This window comes from Macrotis lagotis, chromosome 3, assembly GCF_037893015.1.
Source record: "Macrotis lagotis isolate mMagLag1 chromosome 3, bilby.v1.9.chrom.fasta, whole genome shotgun sequence".
In the NCBI taxonomy this organism is placed as follows: domain Eukaryota; kingdom Metazoa; phylum Chordata; class Mammalia; order Peramelemorphia; family Peramelidae; genus Macrotis; species Macrotis lagotis.
In genome coordinates, this window is record NC_133660.1 from 120,665,435 (window position 1) to 120,682,760 (window position 17,326).

At 38.1% G+C, this 17,326-nt stretch overlaps 2 protein-coding genes across 7 annotated transcripts in view; one reads left to right on the forward strand and one right to left on the reverse strand.

The window, feature by feature from the left end:
- Window positions 1-16,635, forward strand: part of NR3C2 (nuclear receptor subfamily 3 group C member 2) — a 389,957-nt gene extending 373,322 nt beyond the window's left edge. For all 5 annotated transcript variants that reach the window (XM_074229160.1, XM_074229161.1, XM_074229158.1 and 2 more), the window contains exon 9: window positions 3,236-16,635. In XM_074229160.1, coding sequence (XP_074085261.1) covers window positions 3,236-3,391 — 156 coding nt within the window. In that variant the 3' untranslated portion in view covers window positions 3,392-16,635. The remainder of the gene's footprint in view (window positions 1-3,235) is intronic.
- Window positions 14,887-17,326, reverse strand: part of ARHGAP10 (Rho GTPase activating protein 10) — a 355,007-nt gene continuing 352,567 nt past the window's right edge. For both annotated transcript variants that reach the window (XM_074229165.1, XM_074229164.1), the window contains one exon: window positions 14,887-15,142. In XM_074229165.1, coding sequence (XP_074085266.1) covers window positions 15,054-15,142 — 89 coding nt within the window. In that variant the 3' untranslated portion in view covers window positions 14,887-15,053. The remainder of the gene's footprint in view (window positions 15,143-17,326) is intronic.

Genomic DNA, 17,326 nt, shown 5'->3' on the forward strand with positions numbered 1-17,326 from the left:
AACTAAAGTGGTGGCTTACCCTAGGAATGTGAGCAGAGGCTTTTGACTTCTGAGTCCAATCCTTATTTTACCATGCCTCACTTGTATGGAAGGGACAGCAATGAAGTTTTCTGGAAGGACGAGAATTCTACAAAACAGTTAAGGTATTAAAAACTTGGGCAAAACTATAGAATCAGAAAAGCAAATAGCTCAGACATCAAGGATGATTCCCGCTCAATATCCATTGATACAGCTGATGCCACTCTACATGAGTTGGGCCATGATGGGCAGCAAGAGCTGCTGCTGTGTCCTTTATTTGTGTAGTTACTGTTCCTGTGTAATACCAAAAGGATAAACTTCTCAGATTTTTAGAGCTGATATCTTTTGGAACCAAGTAGAGAATAACTTAGACTTTCTATTATCTGTTATCCACACCAGTGATGTCAAACTCATATAGAAACCAGTTCCTGTAGACCACTTACCTATTTAGAAAAAGCACAAATTTAAGATGTTATAGTATATTTTTATTTATCATGTGTAACATTGGAATCTTGTTTAGATTTCATCTGTTATTAGTGAAACATACTTGGAGTTAGAATTCTTGGTAATGTTGATGGATGTGTTGAGCCATCCACAGCATATATCTGGAGGTAGTTCATTAAAGTTACAGGGACAGTTTCTTGACCTGTTTGAGAACAGAAACCTTCAAAACTGTGTCTTCTTAGAACCATGCTTTTGAAAATTATAAAATTCTTTTTCAGTCAAAGTGTGACTCCCAATATTTGGGGAACCTCAAAAAATTCACTTTAAAATTTTAAGGCTTATTTTTACCACTATTTATTATTTTGTAATTTTTCTAGAATCATGATTTAAAAAAAAAAAGTTTGTACTATAAACTGTACACCAATGGTTGAATAATAGAATTTTGGGCCTGTAATCTGAAAAATTGAGTTTAAATTTATCCTCAAAAACCTACTGATTTTGTGACTTTGGACAAGTCATTTTAAATTGTTTGCCTCAGTTTACACAAAAAGGGATAAATAGCATCTACTACCCAGCATTGTTGTGGGACTCAAATGACATAATCTTGTAGAGTGATTATTAGCCCAGTGTCTGACAAAGAATTAGAGCTTTTTTACCTTCCAACCACAAGCATCATTAGATGTGAATTCAGTGTGGAGTTCACTATTTGTATTTCTTACTATTCTAGCATCTGAATTAGGTTAATGATTTTTTTTTCCACTATCAGTCTTGGTTTTTAACACTATTTGTCTCTTCAGACTTAACCAATTTTTCCCAATTGTCCTCAATAAGTATTGGTACAAAAATTACCTAGAAGCTGTTTCCTCTCTGGACTCCATGAACACTAAGCTTTTTCTTTATGTGACTCTTTTGGGCTGCTTTGTGAATTCCCTAGTTTCTACAGAACACAATTTCAGAAACAGTGAAGTAGATGATCCCTCTTAAGTGCTTGTTGCAAATTGAATCTTATAAGTATGAAACATATTCATTTATATGTTACAATTGAAGAATTACAAGAAAGTCAGTAGACCTCTTGAGAAATCATAGAGATAGAATTAAAACCAGTCATTTGTATTGGTTAAAATAGGTCATTTTTGCCACAATATTGGGCAACAATAATTGAACAACTGCTTTTTGTTAATTTTATCTCTTTAAAATGATACTCATTAAGAGGACAAATGAGGTTTATATAACCTATTTGGCTCATGGATGGATATCATACATGTACAAAGATGATTAACTGGGGCAGCTAGGTGGCAAAGTGGATAGAGTACCTGCCCTGAATTCAAATACAGCCTCAGACACTTAATAATTGCCTAGCTGTGTGACCTTGGGCAAGTCACTTAACACCATTGCCTTAAATAAATAAAAAAAATTTTTAAATGATTAATGATGAATTCTTTCTAATTGACAAACCACTGATTCAGGATTTGACCCTTCTGTAATTAGACTGTATAAATCATTTTCTGGTACTTGAATCCTTGAAAGACCAAAACCCAAATCTTTGGATTGTACCTAGGGAAGAAAGTATGAAAGTAGAAAAGCAGTGCTTTTTGGTAGTAAATTCTTTCTAGAAGTTGTTGTTATATTTTATTGCTTTTTATAGACCGTCTTGAGAGATGGGGGAAAGGGGGAGGAGAGACAACTAATATAAAACAAGATACAAATGTCTTGCGTGGTTCAGAAGGCCAGTTAATGGAAGACCTAAAACTATTGAGATTCTTAACAGTCAGATCATATTGTCATTGTCATTTTAATATGCCTTCCTACAGAAATGAAGATTAGAATGGTTTTACCCATTGGAAATGTTTGAGGGAGGTTGTGAGCAGATCACTTTCTGTCCACACTACTCTACTAAGTAAATTTGACACCATTACTTCTCATACATAGCAAATCCAGGCCAGAGTGCAAGTGAATCCATTTCCTGTGAATCATCCCCTTAAGTGGAAAAATCATTTTGGATACCCTTACCTCATATGTGCATGAAGATTCATAGGATCACGGACTTAGATCTAGAAGGAATGTTAGAGAGCATCAAATAATCACCAAAATTTTATAAATGGGGAAACTGAGCCTCCAACAAAAGGGGGACTGAGTATACACATGAATCCATGGGCTCTGACTCCAAAGCCAGACCTCAGTTTGAAAACTCAAAAGTAAAAAGAACTTGGAGCCATAAAGTAGATACTAGCTTTTAAGGATACTTTTGAATGAAATAAGACTTTTATGGGAGTCTCATCACAGGATATGAGAACTTATCTCCTCATTTTATAGATTTGGAAATTGAGACACAGGAAGGGCTCATGATGATTTATATCATTGGCATCAGACCTAAAGGAATCCCTGTAAGCTTATATTGACTGAGAAAATCACAAATTAATATTATCTAACATTCATGTTCCAAACATTTCCTTATTATATTTTAATCATGTTGATAAAGATGATGATTTTGCAATACAAATTTGAATTCAAGGTTTATGTTAGCTGTATGACTACTGAGTTTACTATATTTCAATTAATCATATTCTACTTTGAAGTTTTTAGGGTTTTTTCCCCATTTCAAATATATGACAGGATTGCTAAGTGTGGTTCTTCTCCCATCCAAGGACAAACTAGTAAAATTTAACCAGGAAAAACTGTATAATTTATTTTTTAAAAAATCCCTGGATGTCTATTTGCTTTTTATCTTGGAAGTATGGCTCACTTCCTTTTTCCCTTTGTCTTTGTATTGTAGCTGGTGAGTGACTTGTTGGAATTCTGTTTCTATACCTTCCGAGAGTCACAGGCCCTGAAAGTGGAGTTCCCAGCGATGCTGGTGGAGATCATTAGTGACCAGCTACCAAAGGTGGAATCGGGCAATGCCAAGCCCCTGTACTTCCACAGGAAGTGACGGAAAATGTCTTAATGGAAGAACTTTGCCTTAAGTTTCCCCTGTGTTATTCCACACCCATGAAGGACCCAAGAAATCACATTTTTAACATGCGATGATTCACAGTTCAGCAGTTTTTCAAGTTCAAAAAATCACATCAAGGGTTTGGGGACTGGAAAACAGTTCGACATGGATTTGGCAAGAACCGGATGATTTAAGAGCTCTTCTCCTTACCCTCAGTGCTTAGAAAATGATCCCGTTCCTCTGGATGAAAAGCCATATCTAGTCAATAACTCTTTGATTTTGATATTTTAACAGATGGAAGTTTTAAATACGCCATGTAGTTTCTGGTATTGTTTGCTTGTTGTAAAAGGGTTCAAGGACTAATGAACTTTTTAAAGCTTACCCTTGGTTTGCACATAAAACGTACAGTCAAATATGGGGCATTAATATTCTTTTCTTATTTAAAAAAACAAAAAAGAGAAAAAATATATACAGACTCCTCTTGTGTAATAATGGAACATTTGGTGTGGAATAATCACCTCCCCACCTGGCGCATTTGTTCTCCCATGTTATCCTTCATCACTTGTGGACACACCCTTCAGTGTCCATTTATTATTTAATTAAATGGATAAGATGTTAAAACAAATGCCTCGGTTTCAATTTATATTATCTATTGTGCTGGCTTTACAAATAATTTTTTGCAGTCTTTTGCTGTACTGTACATTACTGTATGTATAAATTGTGAAGGACCTGAAATAAGGTGTAAGGAACTTTTTGTAAATGAGACACATACAAAAAAAATCTTTAATGGTTAATAGGATGAATGGGAAAGTATTTTTGAAAGAATTCTATTTTGCTGGAGACTATTTAAGTACTATCTTTGTCTAAACAAACAAGGTAATTTTTTTTTTGTAAAGTGAAATGTTCTGCATGCCTAATGAAGCGTTTACAGTGTATTTAAGAAAGGAAAAGCTGTGCCTTTTTTTAGCATCATAGAAGATTTACCATTTTACAGTGTCTATTGTAAATAACCACACAAAGTTTTTCAGTTGTCTTGAAGCCTTTCTATTCTTCCGTATTCCGTTTCCCCTTTTGTCTGCCACTTGCAAGTACCTGTGAGCTGAGTACACTTTAGGACTCCGGCTTCACCTTCCCTAAGGAACATTGTTGAGTTGTGTTTACAGCTTCATGAAGGTTTCATTTAACAAGACACAGCAAACAAGTTGCTCGGGAGCCTTGGAAGCTTTAGGGCTGTAGAGAGAACCTGCCTCTACTCTTATCCACAAGAAAAAAGTAAGTCATTTGATGTTGGGACTGGGAGGGGAGAAAAAAAAAAGTGGTTTAAAGGTTGCTTTACATCTAGTTTTATGCTTCTTTTCTTTGGGAGAAAATGCAAGCAACCAGTTACCAGTTCCTCTTCCTGCCTCTGATGTAGGGGAAGGTCAAGGGAACATTCTGGGAGGGAGGATCTCTCAGGATTGGAATTGGCTCGAAGCTGAAACTTGAAGATTACTGGTGGGGTTGATATCTTCAAAATGTATATCTTCTAAAGCCCTTTATAATGAAACTGTAGCTCCTACCAACAAATGATAACACCAAAAGTTCAGCTCAATTCTTAAGATTCTAGCTCAGGTCTCTCTGCAACATAGAAGCATAAATGAGTGTGTTTGGGGCCAGAGCTAACAGTGATTTCACAAGATAAACTGCTGAGAGTAGAGGCCAAAGGAATCTTTCTGAGAGTAATGATTAACCTAAGTACTTACTTACTCGTGGAAATCACATCCATTTCCCCCAACTCTCCTGGCTACACCAAGGGAGGGAGCCCAGCATTCCACCCCCACCCCCCTTTCACTGCTGGCCGGTGAGGCTCCAGCTTATGGGAGCACATTCACCCATGACTACAGGACCTGGTCTTTTTAAATGACACCTGCCTTATGTTATGGGAAACCTATGAAGGCTGTACTTGAGAGGGAAGGAGTCTTCTTACATACTTTGCAACTTCAGGAATTTAATTTAATCAACAAATCTTTAACTTCAAACTGACATGCACAGCAATACGAAAGCCACCCGAGGAAGGGGATAAATACACACACAGCATGCAGACTGGGGGGTTTCTGGAAAAGAAATGGATACAAATGCCGCTTTTTAGTTCAGACTTCATTTTTACAGAATTGGAATTTCAACTTAACCAAGTTTGGGATGAATACAGTCTGCATCAGCTTTTTGTATTAACAAAGTTACTGGCTTTTTCTGTCTCCAGGTAACTTTGCTCGATTAAACAGCAAAGCCATATTCTAAACTCACTGTTGAATGCTTGTCCCAGTCCAAATTGTCTGTTTGCTCTTATTTTTGTACCATATTGCTCTTAAAAATCTTGGTTTGGTACAATTCATAATTCACTGAAACTTCTTCATAGAATTAAAAAAAACACACTAAATTAGTTTAAAAAAAGCAATTTATATCTTTATGCAAAAACGTATGTCTGTCTTTGCAAACGACTGTAAGCAGATTACAATAAATCCTTTACTTTAATCACCTGTTGTTTTGAAAAAGTTCATTTGGATGTCTGTGGAAACACACAAATATACTCTCCGCAGAATTTTGACTCTCAGATCCTCTGCATTATGCCTAAGTTGAAAGAAGTTGTAAAAGATTATGTGTTGTCTTCTGTTTTGGGAAGCTGCCATCTTCCATGTAATTAGATAGGGTTCCTACACATTCTCTTACCTTAACTGTGCTTTTGGGGTCCCTCATTGCCACCTTTGAACTCTGCACAGTGCTTTCAATCAAAACCTCTTTTGACTGAAGAGACTGTGTCTCTTCATCTGGATTCTCTTCAGACTCCTCTTTTTAACTTCTTCCATCACAATGGACAAGGAAACATTTCAATTATAGTAAGAAAATTAAAGTAGGGAAGAAATTGGTATTTGTTTCCTATGGATTTATTTTTATATATAGATATATAGATATATATAGATATATAGATACACACACACAGTTCAGTGAAAACTGTAACAGCCACCCCCCCCCCCCCCATCAAAGTCAGTTATTTTTAGGAAAGCCTAAAACCATGGAACTGGGAAAGGAAGACTGGAGTCTGAAGCTTCTTTCTATAGAGATTGCCTCATTAATTTCTTAATAAAAGGCATTCTCAGAAGCGGTAGGTGATACAGCAGACAGAGCACCAGCCCTGTAGTCAGGAGTACCTGAGTTCAAATCTGGCCTCAGACACAATAATTACCTAGCTGTGTGGCCTTGGGCAAGCCACTTAACCCCATTGCCTTGTAAAAAAAAAACCCTAAAAAAAATAAAATAAAAGGATCAAGGGCTCCTTTTAAAGTCATTTTGCTGTGAGTTCTTTTTAGGAAATATGTTTTTTTTAATAAAGGACATGTATAAAGAATTTTTAGGCAAAAGCCATCGGAGTTCCCAATAACAAAGCTGAGTGTTTTAAGAATGGTAGATATGATAGATCTTGAGAACAAAACAGCTGCTACATCTATTGTATAAAGAGGCATAGTATATACACAATGATGCACATCTAATTAAGACATTTCTTATCTTTAAAGGTCTTTAAATAAATAGAAATTTTTACTTTTATGTAATTGTTAGCCAGGACATACTTTTTGATCAGCTATACAGAAGTACACAGATTAAAATGCAATATTTCTAGCACTTTAATGTCAGCTTGGCCAAATATTTAGTACAATAATTTATTTGGAAATGAGATTGTGCCATTCTAAAGAAAATGAAGACAGGGGCAGCTAGGTGGTGTAGTGGATAAGGCACCAGCCCTGGAGTCAGGAGTACCTGGGTTCAAGTCCAGTCTCAGACACTTAATAATTGCCTAGCTGTGTGCCTTGGGCAAGCCACTTAACCCCGTTTGCCTTGCAAAAAAAAACCTAAAAAAAATGAAGTCATTAAAAATATATCTTTTTTTTTTCCATTGGTAAATCAACCCATCAGAACTTCCATGATAATTGTCTACATTCAAAATGAAATGGATGGTTAGGGAAATTTCCCAGATTTTAAAAAATTAACTTAAATCCAAATAGCCATAATAATGGCTTTTATAAAACATTGGGCATGGAAATACCACCAGAAAGGTGTGGTCAGCCTCAAACTTAATCCTTTGAGCTGTCTCTACCAGGACTTGAACATTCATTCTTGTGAAAGATCTGATCTTCACTTTTCTAAGAGGCCCCTTAGTCTAAAGCCACAGTCCCCATTTTTCCTAAAATCACATTTCTGCTAAGTGGGAGAAATTAATTTTAACTTGAGAAAGTCATTTTAGAGCCAAGAGTATTACCTTATTTTGCTGGGCTCTCCCTTGAATTGAGATCAATCAGTGAACTGGGGATTCAATTTGAAAAATGAGAACAATTTAAATCAGACAAAATCAAAAACATATCCCAATCAAGTTCAGCCTAAAATGAAGTTTTAGGATGTTGTGGGTGTCAGAGGTTGGCAATCATCTCCATTTAAAGAGCCTCTTCTTTTGAGAGGGCCCTAGGATGGAAGAAGGAAGAGGAGTATTGAGCATTATTAAGGATTAAGATTAGCAATTTGGATGAGTTTTCCTAATGATAGCAACTTTTAAATGTTGGGGACTACACAGTCTGCTTTTCTGGAGATCTCTAACATAGGATAGAAGAATAGTCATATGACAGAAAAGAGTGCTGGGTAAATTGTGTGGATTTGGGTTCAAATTCTGCCTTTGCTTCTTGCTACCACTAGGCGATCTTGGCCCTGGGTCCCATTCCTCATCTATAAAATTAGGTGATTGGACAAAAACCCTTGAAAGGACCCTTTCTAGTATTTGGTCCTAGAGTAAAATGTTGAATCCACTCTCCCCCGTCGTCTTCCATGTGTATCGACTAGGTGCCTACACCAATGTGTATTATGTTACCCTAGCATTTGAGGAAGGTGAGAGTATTACTGCCACCAACAAAGTATAGTGTGGGAATTACAGCTATTCACACTAACATTCTGGAACTACTCATCTAAAGCCTAGTCAAGGGATTGAGATCTCTTTGAAATGTTTCAGCAAGGAAAAAAAAGTTTTAAAGTTGTTCTGGCCTTGTTATAAAGAAATTATTAGATATAGGAGCCTTTAAACCAGAAAGTTTGATACTTTATCACTATAACCATTTCAACGTTCTGTGCATATTAGCCACACACAAATAAATTAGGGCAGCAATAAATTAAAGTGCCACTATGAGGAAATTGGTGAAGCTTCAGTATAATGTGGAACCCTCTGCCCCCAATCCTAAAGGAGCCAAAGAATAAATAGGAAAACTAGTTATGAAAAGGCTTCTGGAATAAGACCCAGAAAGAATGAGAAGAGATTATGTGATATCCATGAATTTTTTCATGACATCAACCAAGCAGCTTCCCTTCGAAGGTTTGCATGAGTGAGGGAACAATTAGGAAGAGATAGAGAGCAGCTAAGGGGCTTAATGTTGGGTCTGAAATTATAAAGACTCATCTTGCTGAGTTCAAATCTGGCCTCAGACACTTGCTGTATTTTTGCCAAAAAAAGCCTAAAGTGAGGTCATGAAGAGTCAGACACCAACTGAAAATGAGTGATTGAACGTTAGCAAATTGATGGATAAAACTCAGGACTCCAAGAAACTGCAATTTTATTTAGAGTAGACTCCCCTTCACTCTCCAGGAGGCAATCTTCATGGATTTCTGTGTCTATAATTTATTGTCCAGTGGCCTTCTAGGAATAAGGCCTGAGTAATTGGCCTGAGTCAGACTGGTTCTTGGACACTAGGCAATGCCCATGACTGGACTTCCCCCTGTTCCCAAAAGCCTTTTCTATATGGTTTGCAATACTTATCAGAACTTACATTAATTGACATAACTTTTATCAATCCAAGAGTCACCAGCATCACGTATTACAGATGGTGGCAAAGTAAGTGAGAAGTAGAAGGAAGGGATTCAAAAAACTGAGCTGAAAAGGACAAAGAAAATGAACAGAATCCAGAGTCAAGATATGTTTAGAGTTCATGGGGAAAAATCCATAGGGCTACAAAGGAAAGAAATAGGCTAGAGGAAAAACCAAGGGGACTAGATGGAAAGAGTATTGATAAGCAATGGGTATTATACAAATAGAAGAAAATAAGAGTGCCTGCCTTCAAGGAACTTATAGTCTAATAGATCGAGACACTGTTGAATGGGGAGAAGTAGAATGAATGCATGGTTCCTAGCAAAATATGGTAAAAGAATAAAGAAATTATTAAAGAATTATTATTATTAAAGAATATTTAAGAAAAATTATTAAAAAATTAAAGAAATTCTTTAATAAAGTGAAAATGGCCCCAATGCCAAAACACACAAACTTTCTCTGTCTCACACACATACCCCTCCCCATCCATCCTTGCCTCCCTATCACCTTTCAACCACAAGGCAGAAATCCAGCTCTATTAGAATGTTCTGAAACATCTTCTCTGGTACAGGTAAATATATACAAAGTGGGGGAATTGGAAATTTAAAGTATTAAGAATGTCCATAAGGAAACTCCAGGCAGGCAGAAAGGACAAAAAAAGCCAAAGAGCTCAGCCGACCTACACTGCCCTCAATACCCCCAAATTGGCCTAGAGTTGCTCAATTAATTGCAGATTTAAAAAGTGAATAACTACTACTTATCCAGTGATGCTGAACAGTACATGGAGGGGAAGATGAACCTTGGACTAAGGCAGGAGAGCCAGTATCCAACTTCACTCTCGTGGTACTGAAATGATTCAACCTCATATGCAGCCATCAAAGTACTCCATCAAAATAACCATATTCACCCTTTGAAATAGTAAACATGAACACCAGTTCAAGAAAATATAGGATTTAATGGCTGCTAATCTTTTCATTGCCTAAAAATTAATTCCCTAGACCAGAGAGGGGTTTTGGGAATAAGATTCATTGATTCTTATTTTGAACTACCATAAAGTTACCCCGCTCCCACCCTCCACAAAGACAACTAGGTAATAGCAGTACCCACTAGCCATAGTGTGGCAAATGTTAGTCTTGGAGTCCAGAAGGCTCATCTCCCTGAGTTCAAATCTGACCTCAGATACTAGCCATGTTAATCTGGACAAATCACTTAACCTGTTTGCCTTAGTTCCCTCATCTGTAAAATGAGCTAGAGAAGGAAATGGCAAATACTTTAGCAAAAAAAAAAAAGCCCCCAACATTAACAAAGGGAAAAATGACTAAACAACAATCCCTGCAGCCCACCCCAACACATTTTTATACCACAAAAGCAACTAGTAAAACAGAATTAGCATAGTTTCAAAAAACTAACTGACTCTAATACTTTCTAGAGCTGTATAATCAGGGGTAGCCACTCAGTTCTAGTTTATCATGGTTGAAAAGGAGATGATAAAGATAATATTCTTATACACTGAGAAACTGATGCAAATGATCTTTGCCAGAGCTGTTGAGTTGGGGGCCAGGGAAAAGAGAAAAGTGGAATGTGTGTGTGTGTGTGTGTGTGTGTGTACTGCTGGTTTTTAAAACGGCAATAGAACTTTTAGGTCAAAGAAAGGTATTGTAAAGAATTACTATTTCCACTTGAGCCACCATATTTGAAGGCATAAGGAATGTATAGAGCTCTGAATTACCACTGTCTCTTATTCCTAGCTCCTTTACACATGTAGATCTGCAGCAAACCTTCAGGTCTTCTAGTTCCACATCCTCATTTTACAAATGAGCAAAAATGCTAAGCAACTCAGAAGTAGTGAATGAGTAGAATTGGAACTGTAGGTATTTTTGGCTCAAATCTACCCACTATACATTAAGATGAATCCCTGTCAGAACTAGAAATCTGATTAACATGTAAAAGTCAATATTATGGATCCACCATCTGTAGGTCATGGAATAAGAGTCACCTTTTTCCCAACAGTGGTTGAAATCCAGAAAAAAATGTGCCTCTCTGTAAAACTGACATATTCTCCAAAGTTGAATTCAGACCACCTTTGCATTTTCTTTTAAATATATTAGAAGAGTTTATTAGTTTTTTTAAAAAACCTACACTGATTATTTTTGTCATGTAAATTAACACTTTTCATTGGACAGTTGTATTTGTTCTCTATCTAGAATCACCTTCACTGCATACCCAAAGGACCCATCATACAGAAGTGAGCTTATCAATCATTTAGGTACAAATGACATAAGCCTGCTCCAGCAAAGCTCAATGTCAAATTTTCAGTGTAAAAACTTACACTCAGAAATCAGGCAAAGGGGGCAAAATCAAACCTGGAGTCATTGTTTTGAAGATTGTCAAGACTTAAAGTGATGGAGAAATTGCTAATAACGAAGACTAAATAGAATTATCCTATGCATTTCTTACTGGAAAGTTGTATTGTTAAACCATATTCATGGACACAAATCTGAGACAGAGGGTCATTAATACAAATGACAAGCCATATTCAAACTGACAGGCTCAAGGTCTGGGCTGAAGCCAATGAAATAAAAGTTTAGTAGAAATGAATTAAAAAGTCTTACATTTGGGGTTAACAAACCAGTTGAACAAGGATAAGATAAAGTTGAGATATTTAAGGGCCTGCCACATCCAAGATACTAATGTTGGGATCTGAGTAGATGAATATGAGAAACAACACAATACTAGCCCTCAAGAAATTCATCCTCTATTAAGGATGTAAGAGAAACCCCAAGGACAATTTCATGTGGAAAAAAAAAGATCTAGAATTTGTGGGTATAAACTCAAAATAAGCAAACATGTTTTAATTCAGTGCAATCTTAAAGTGCAGTAATAGAAATCAAGTGCGGGTCATAGTATTGCTAAAGTCTGAGTTACTCAAATAATTATGTTGGTGTTGGGGTATGTTTTAAAGACACTCGTCCAACTGAAATGCATCTGTAGGAGGGTGATAGAGAGAAATCTGGACACCCTATCCCATAATGAAAAACAGAAGAAACTGATGTTTTAACCTAGAGAGCAGAAAGCAAAGGGTGAGACATGATTATCATCAAGTATTTGAAAGGCCATCATATAACAAGTCATTCTGTGAGTTCCCCCCAGACTGCCTGAGCTGAACAACTCTTAGATATTTTATAGAATATATCGAGTAGGAGTTTGGTCTAGAAATTCTGAGGTCTCTTCTCATCTGGTGCAGGGGTTCTTAAACTCCAAAACTGCCGAACTGGAGTTCTGAACTTGGATTTTTTAATATTTTGATATAAAGTTGATCTCTTTTATAATATTACAAATTTTATTCTGAGAAAGTGTCTGAAGACCTCTTCAGCTCCCAAAGGGATCCATGACACAAGGACCCCAATTCTAGTAGCATCCTCTCACACAGGCACAGGCCGTAGGACAACAAATCATGGTCTCTAACCTCTCTGAGGAGGTATGGGCTGAAATTTACCAATGTCAAAATAAGGTGATTATAAGTTAAAATTAGTCATTTGGCTGGGTTTCCCCATTGTGGCAGCCATATTACAATTTGGCTCTCCTGGATCAGTCCCGACTACATGAAGCCAGGCTCTCCTTCCTAGTTCCACAGGGCCTCTTATACTTACAGTAAAATGCTGACTGGCCTCTCCTCCTAACAACTGGAAAGCATTTAAAAGAAAATAAGTTACACAGAATTTCTCTGTTATTCAATTCTTTTTGATATGTTTCTTTCCTCTCCTGTGAATTGGCTTGTATTACAAAACCTTCACAGTGTATATGAAGTGCCTGCAAAGCTGATAAATCGTTACTCCAGTAGAACAGCCCAGATTTTAGGGGAAGGCTGTTCCAACCACATTTTAGGGCAAAATGAAACTGTTAAATAGATAAACGTACCTGTATCCAAGGCTTATTTAGAGCCTGTTATAGGATCTAAAGAATCAGAAGCCCCAACCAGCGTGGCCACTCTGTGAAGTGGGTGAGCACCTTGGTCCAGGGGTGACTCTCAGACAGGAGACTCCTTCCTCACAGAGAGTAAAGTTCAGGACTTGGAAATGGTCCACTTAGACTCTGGGAGCTAGACCAAGGCAGCCGCTGATGAAAGCATCTGGAGATCATTTGTGCCTGCTGTGTGAGGGGGAGCTGAATAGAAGACATTTCAAATCTGACTCTTCCTTTTGCAAGGCAAGGCTTTGAAACATGAACAGGGTGGATCTAGATGAATACCAGTGGGTGGCTTCGGGATAGGGCTGCCCCTGAGGAACCAGGGATACACACAGGTGGAGGGGTCATTTCCTCCTTGGTTTCCTCATGTGTCTGAGAACCTGAGGGAGGGAGGGAGGAGGCATGAAGATTCAGACTTTTCCCCCTTGCTCTCCTGGCTAGAAGCATGGCTTTCCAAGCCCCATTACCACCTGGTAGGGGGGCACAGAGAGCTGAAGGCAGAGACAGTCCAGACAAAGGTGGAAATATGCATGAACTATTAGACAATGTCTCCCAATTGTCCTCAGCCTCAAAACAAGGCTTAACCTGGACATCAAGATTAGCTTTAAGGAAGGCCAGAACAGTCTAAGTTGAAGAGGAGAGAGAGGGAAGGGGAGGTGGACTAGTAAGGACACAAGATGTATTGAGACTAATCAGGAAAGTTGGCTTTGGACTCATTAAGGAGATGCTGAGAAAAGCACTAAAGGCAAGGCCACACAGCCCCGATCCCACTCCCTTATTGGTGGGGGGGCACAAAAAAGCATGGGAGGGAAAACTGGAGCTGCAGGGGGCTCCTGAATATTGTTAAGCAGCTCCAGGGAAGGCTGCCGGTAACATGCCAGCTGTTCCCAAGGAATTCTTCCGTCCCACCCACTCCCTGGGGAACAGAAGCAGGGCTCCATGTTTACAATTTCCAAGTAGGAGCCAATGCCAATCCCAGAAAAAAAAATGAATTTCAGTGAATAGGACTTCGGGTTCATAAAATATTACAAGGATAATGAATTCCAAGTTCTCTCCCCACATCATGACAGGCAGATCCAAGAGTAAATTAAATTTTATTTCATTTACAGAGATTTTTTTTGGGGGGGGGAGGACAAGTCTGTATACAAATGAGATATAGCAAAGCTTGCCATAAGACATGTACCCTGTCTAGAGGAAGTGATTGAGAAAGCCTTCCTCCATCAGAGAAAGGCATCTGATCTTGAGGCAGGTCTGCAAACTCTCTCTGCTCCCCACTGGCTCAGCAGTGATTCATCAGCTTGGTGGCGAGTAGCTCTCCCCACTCATATCAAATACAGCTTCAGGCCACACCAACCAAAACCTTTCTTTGTCAGAAAGAAGAAAACCAAGCCTAGGATGGTGTATGACCATCACGCAGCTCACTATGAAGAAAGTGATTCTTCTGCAATCCAGGTTAGGGTGGTAAACAACTGATGCAGAGAGGCAAGTCCAACAGAACGCCCTCCCTGTCCATGTGAGGCAGGATCCTTAAATGTTCATGACCACAGAAAGACACTCAGACAATCATGCAATCATTCTTCTCCCAACCAAAAAACTCAATTGTCCCATTGTCACCCCTTCCCTCCCCATCCCTCCCACTAAGATCCCACCCCACCCCCCCAAACTAAGTCCAAAGCAGGGATCCAAATTCTTGTCTGACAGGTTCACTGTGCATTCCTGGCCACATGAGCATCTTCCTCCCACTCCAAAGTGGGGGTAAAGCAATCCTAAGGAGAGTCCATGGATACCATGAACAGTTTGTGAATGTCCATAGGCTGTGAACTAAAGCAACTTAACATAATTTTGTGGAATCAGCCCTCTCTTGCCATTCAGAGTTCCTTCTAGCCAGCCAGGTTCTCTTGAAGTTTGAACTGAAAGAGAAGAGGAAAACAAAAACAGAACATCTTTAAAGGATTCTTAAGATCCTGCTATTCCTGTGTAGCCAACATAGGAGGATCATAGGATCAAAGCTTCATTCATTCAATAAGGATTAACTTACTACAGGCCAAATGCTAGGGATGTCAAAAAATAATCATCTTTATTTATTTTACAAATGAATAGTTGAAGGTCCAGAAACAAAGAGTAACTTGCTCAAGGTCACACATGCAAAGAGTAACAAAATCACGTTCAAACATATTACCAGATATATACCAAATGCTTAATGAATGATACTTGACTTATATGTGCTAACTTCTGGTCATTTTCTACTTTACTAGCCTGGTGCTACTTTAAGAATCCTTCAAAAATTTCCATACAGTGGGAACTAGGACCTGACCTTAATTCCCAAGAGGCCAACAGCAAGTACACTTACTAAGATGGGTAGAAAATAGACCAGAAACCCCCAACCCCATCCCAATTCTGACTTAAGACATTATGAATATAGAGGGCAGCTAGGTGGTACAGTGGATAGAGCACTGGCCCTGGAGTCAGGAGTACCTGTGTTCAAATCTGGCCTCAGACACTTAATAATTACCTAGTTGTATGGCCTTGGGCAAGCCACTTAACCACATTTGCCTTGCAAAAACTAAAAAAAAAAAGTTATGAATATAGACTGAGTGGTGTGAAGAGTACCAAGTTGGGCCCATTAGGGGGCTGGTGGAAAAAAATAAAGAAAAGACAACAGTCTTTGGAAGACTGGAAAACAAAAAAGGAGCCATAAGACTGGAGAAGCACAAATAGCAACCTAATTTTTGAATATAAGGAAGAGGGAAAAAAGTCTGCAAACTCTGGGTGAATGAACTTGACCTTAATTCCTGGGGAGAGTCATAATGAATAGAAAGAAACAGTTATTAGAGTACAATGAGCCAACATGGCTCCAGAAAGAAGAGGTCATGCCAGAATGACCTTATTCGCTCTTTGGCCAGAGTTTATTTAGCTGAGAGATCAGAGAAATGCTGTGCCAGTCATTTAGATAGGTTTTACTTTTTTTCTTACAATTAACTAGGATTTATTTTCTCTCCTTTCCCTCACAATTGGGGGGGGGGGGGACCAAATAAAAACAAAAACATAGTCATAGTCAAGTAATGCAAATTCCAACATTGATTTTGTCTAAAAACATTCATCTTACTCTGCATCTTGAGTACATCACCTCTCTGTTAGAAGGTGGGGAAAAGTTTCAACATTTGTCTGCTGGAATCATGGTTGAACATTGCATTAATCAGAGTTCTCTTCTAGAGGTGTTTATTTTTACTGAATTGTTTAAAACAAAGTCTTTGACAAAGCATCCAATATGACTTTTATCGAAAAGGAGGAATGTAGACTAGATAATACAATTTGAAGAATTTGGAACTGGTGGAATGATTGGACTCAGAATAATAATTTTTTTTTTTTAGATTTTCTAAGGCAATGGGGTTAAGTGGCTTGCCCAAGGCCACACGGCTAGGTAATTATTAAGTGTCTGAGGCCAGATTTGAACTCAGGTACTCCTGACTCCAAGGCCAGTACTCTATCCACTGGGCCACCTAGCTGCCCCCAGAATAATTATTAATGGTTTAATGTCTACGTGACAAGAAGTCTTCAAGTGGAGGACCCTAGGGATCTGTCTGTGTTTGGTCCTATGCTACTTAATATTGTTATCAGTGATCTGGATAAAGGCATAAGTGGCACACTCACTAATTCAGAAGATAACATGAAGGAACAGCTAACACACTGTTAACAGGCTAGAACAATGGGGTGGAAATAAGAGAAATTCAGAAGATATAAATATCCAATGTATATCTTACATTTGATATTTTAAAAATCAGCTTCACAAGTATAGGATATGGAAAGCACAGGTATATCAATTTATCTGAAAAAGATCTGGGGGCTTAGGTATACTACAAACAAGTATAAGTCAATCTGTGGTCAGATGAGGAAAACGTAATTTGGGACTACGTTAAGAGGGGCACAACTCTCAGAACCAAGCAGGTGAGAGTACCACATAGCTTGCCCACAGAAGACTCCATCATAAGTTTTATGTTCTCAGTTCGGGACATCCCAGTTTAAGAAGGACATTTATAAGCTTGAAGATAATCTAATCCAATCACCCTTATTTATTTTACAAATGAGGAGTCTGA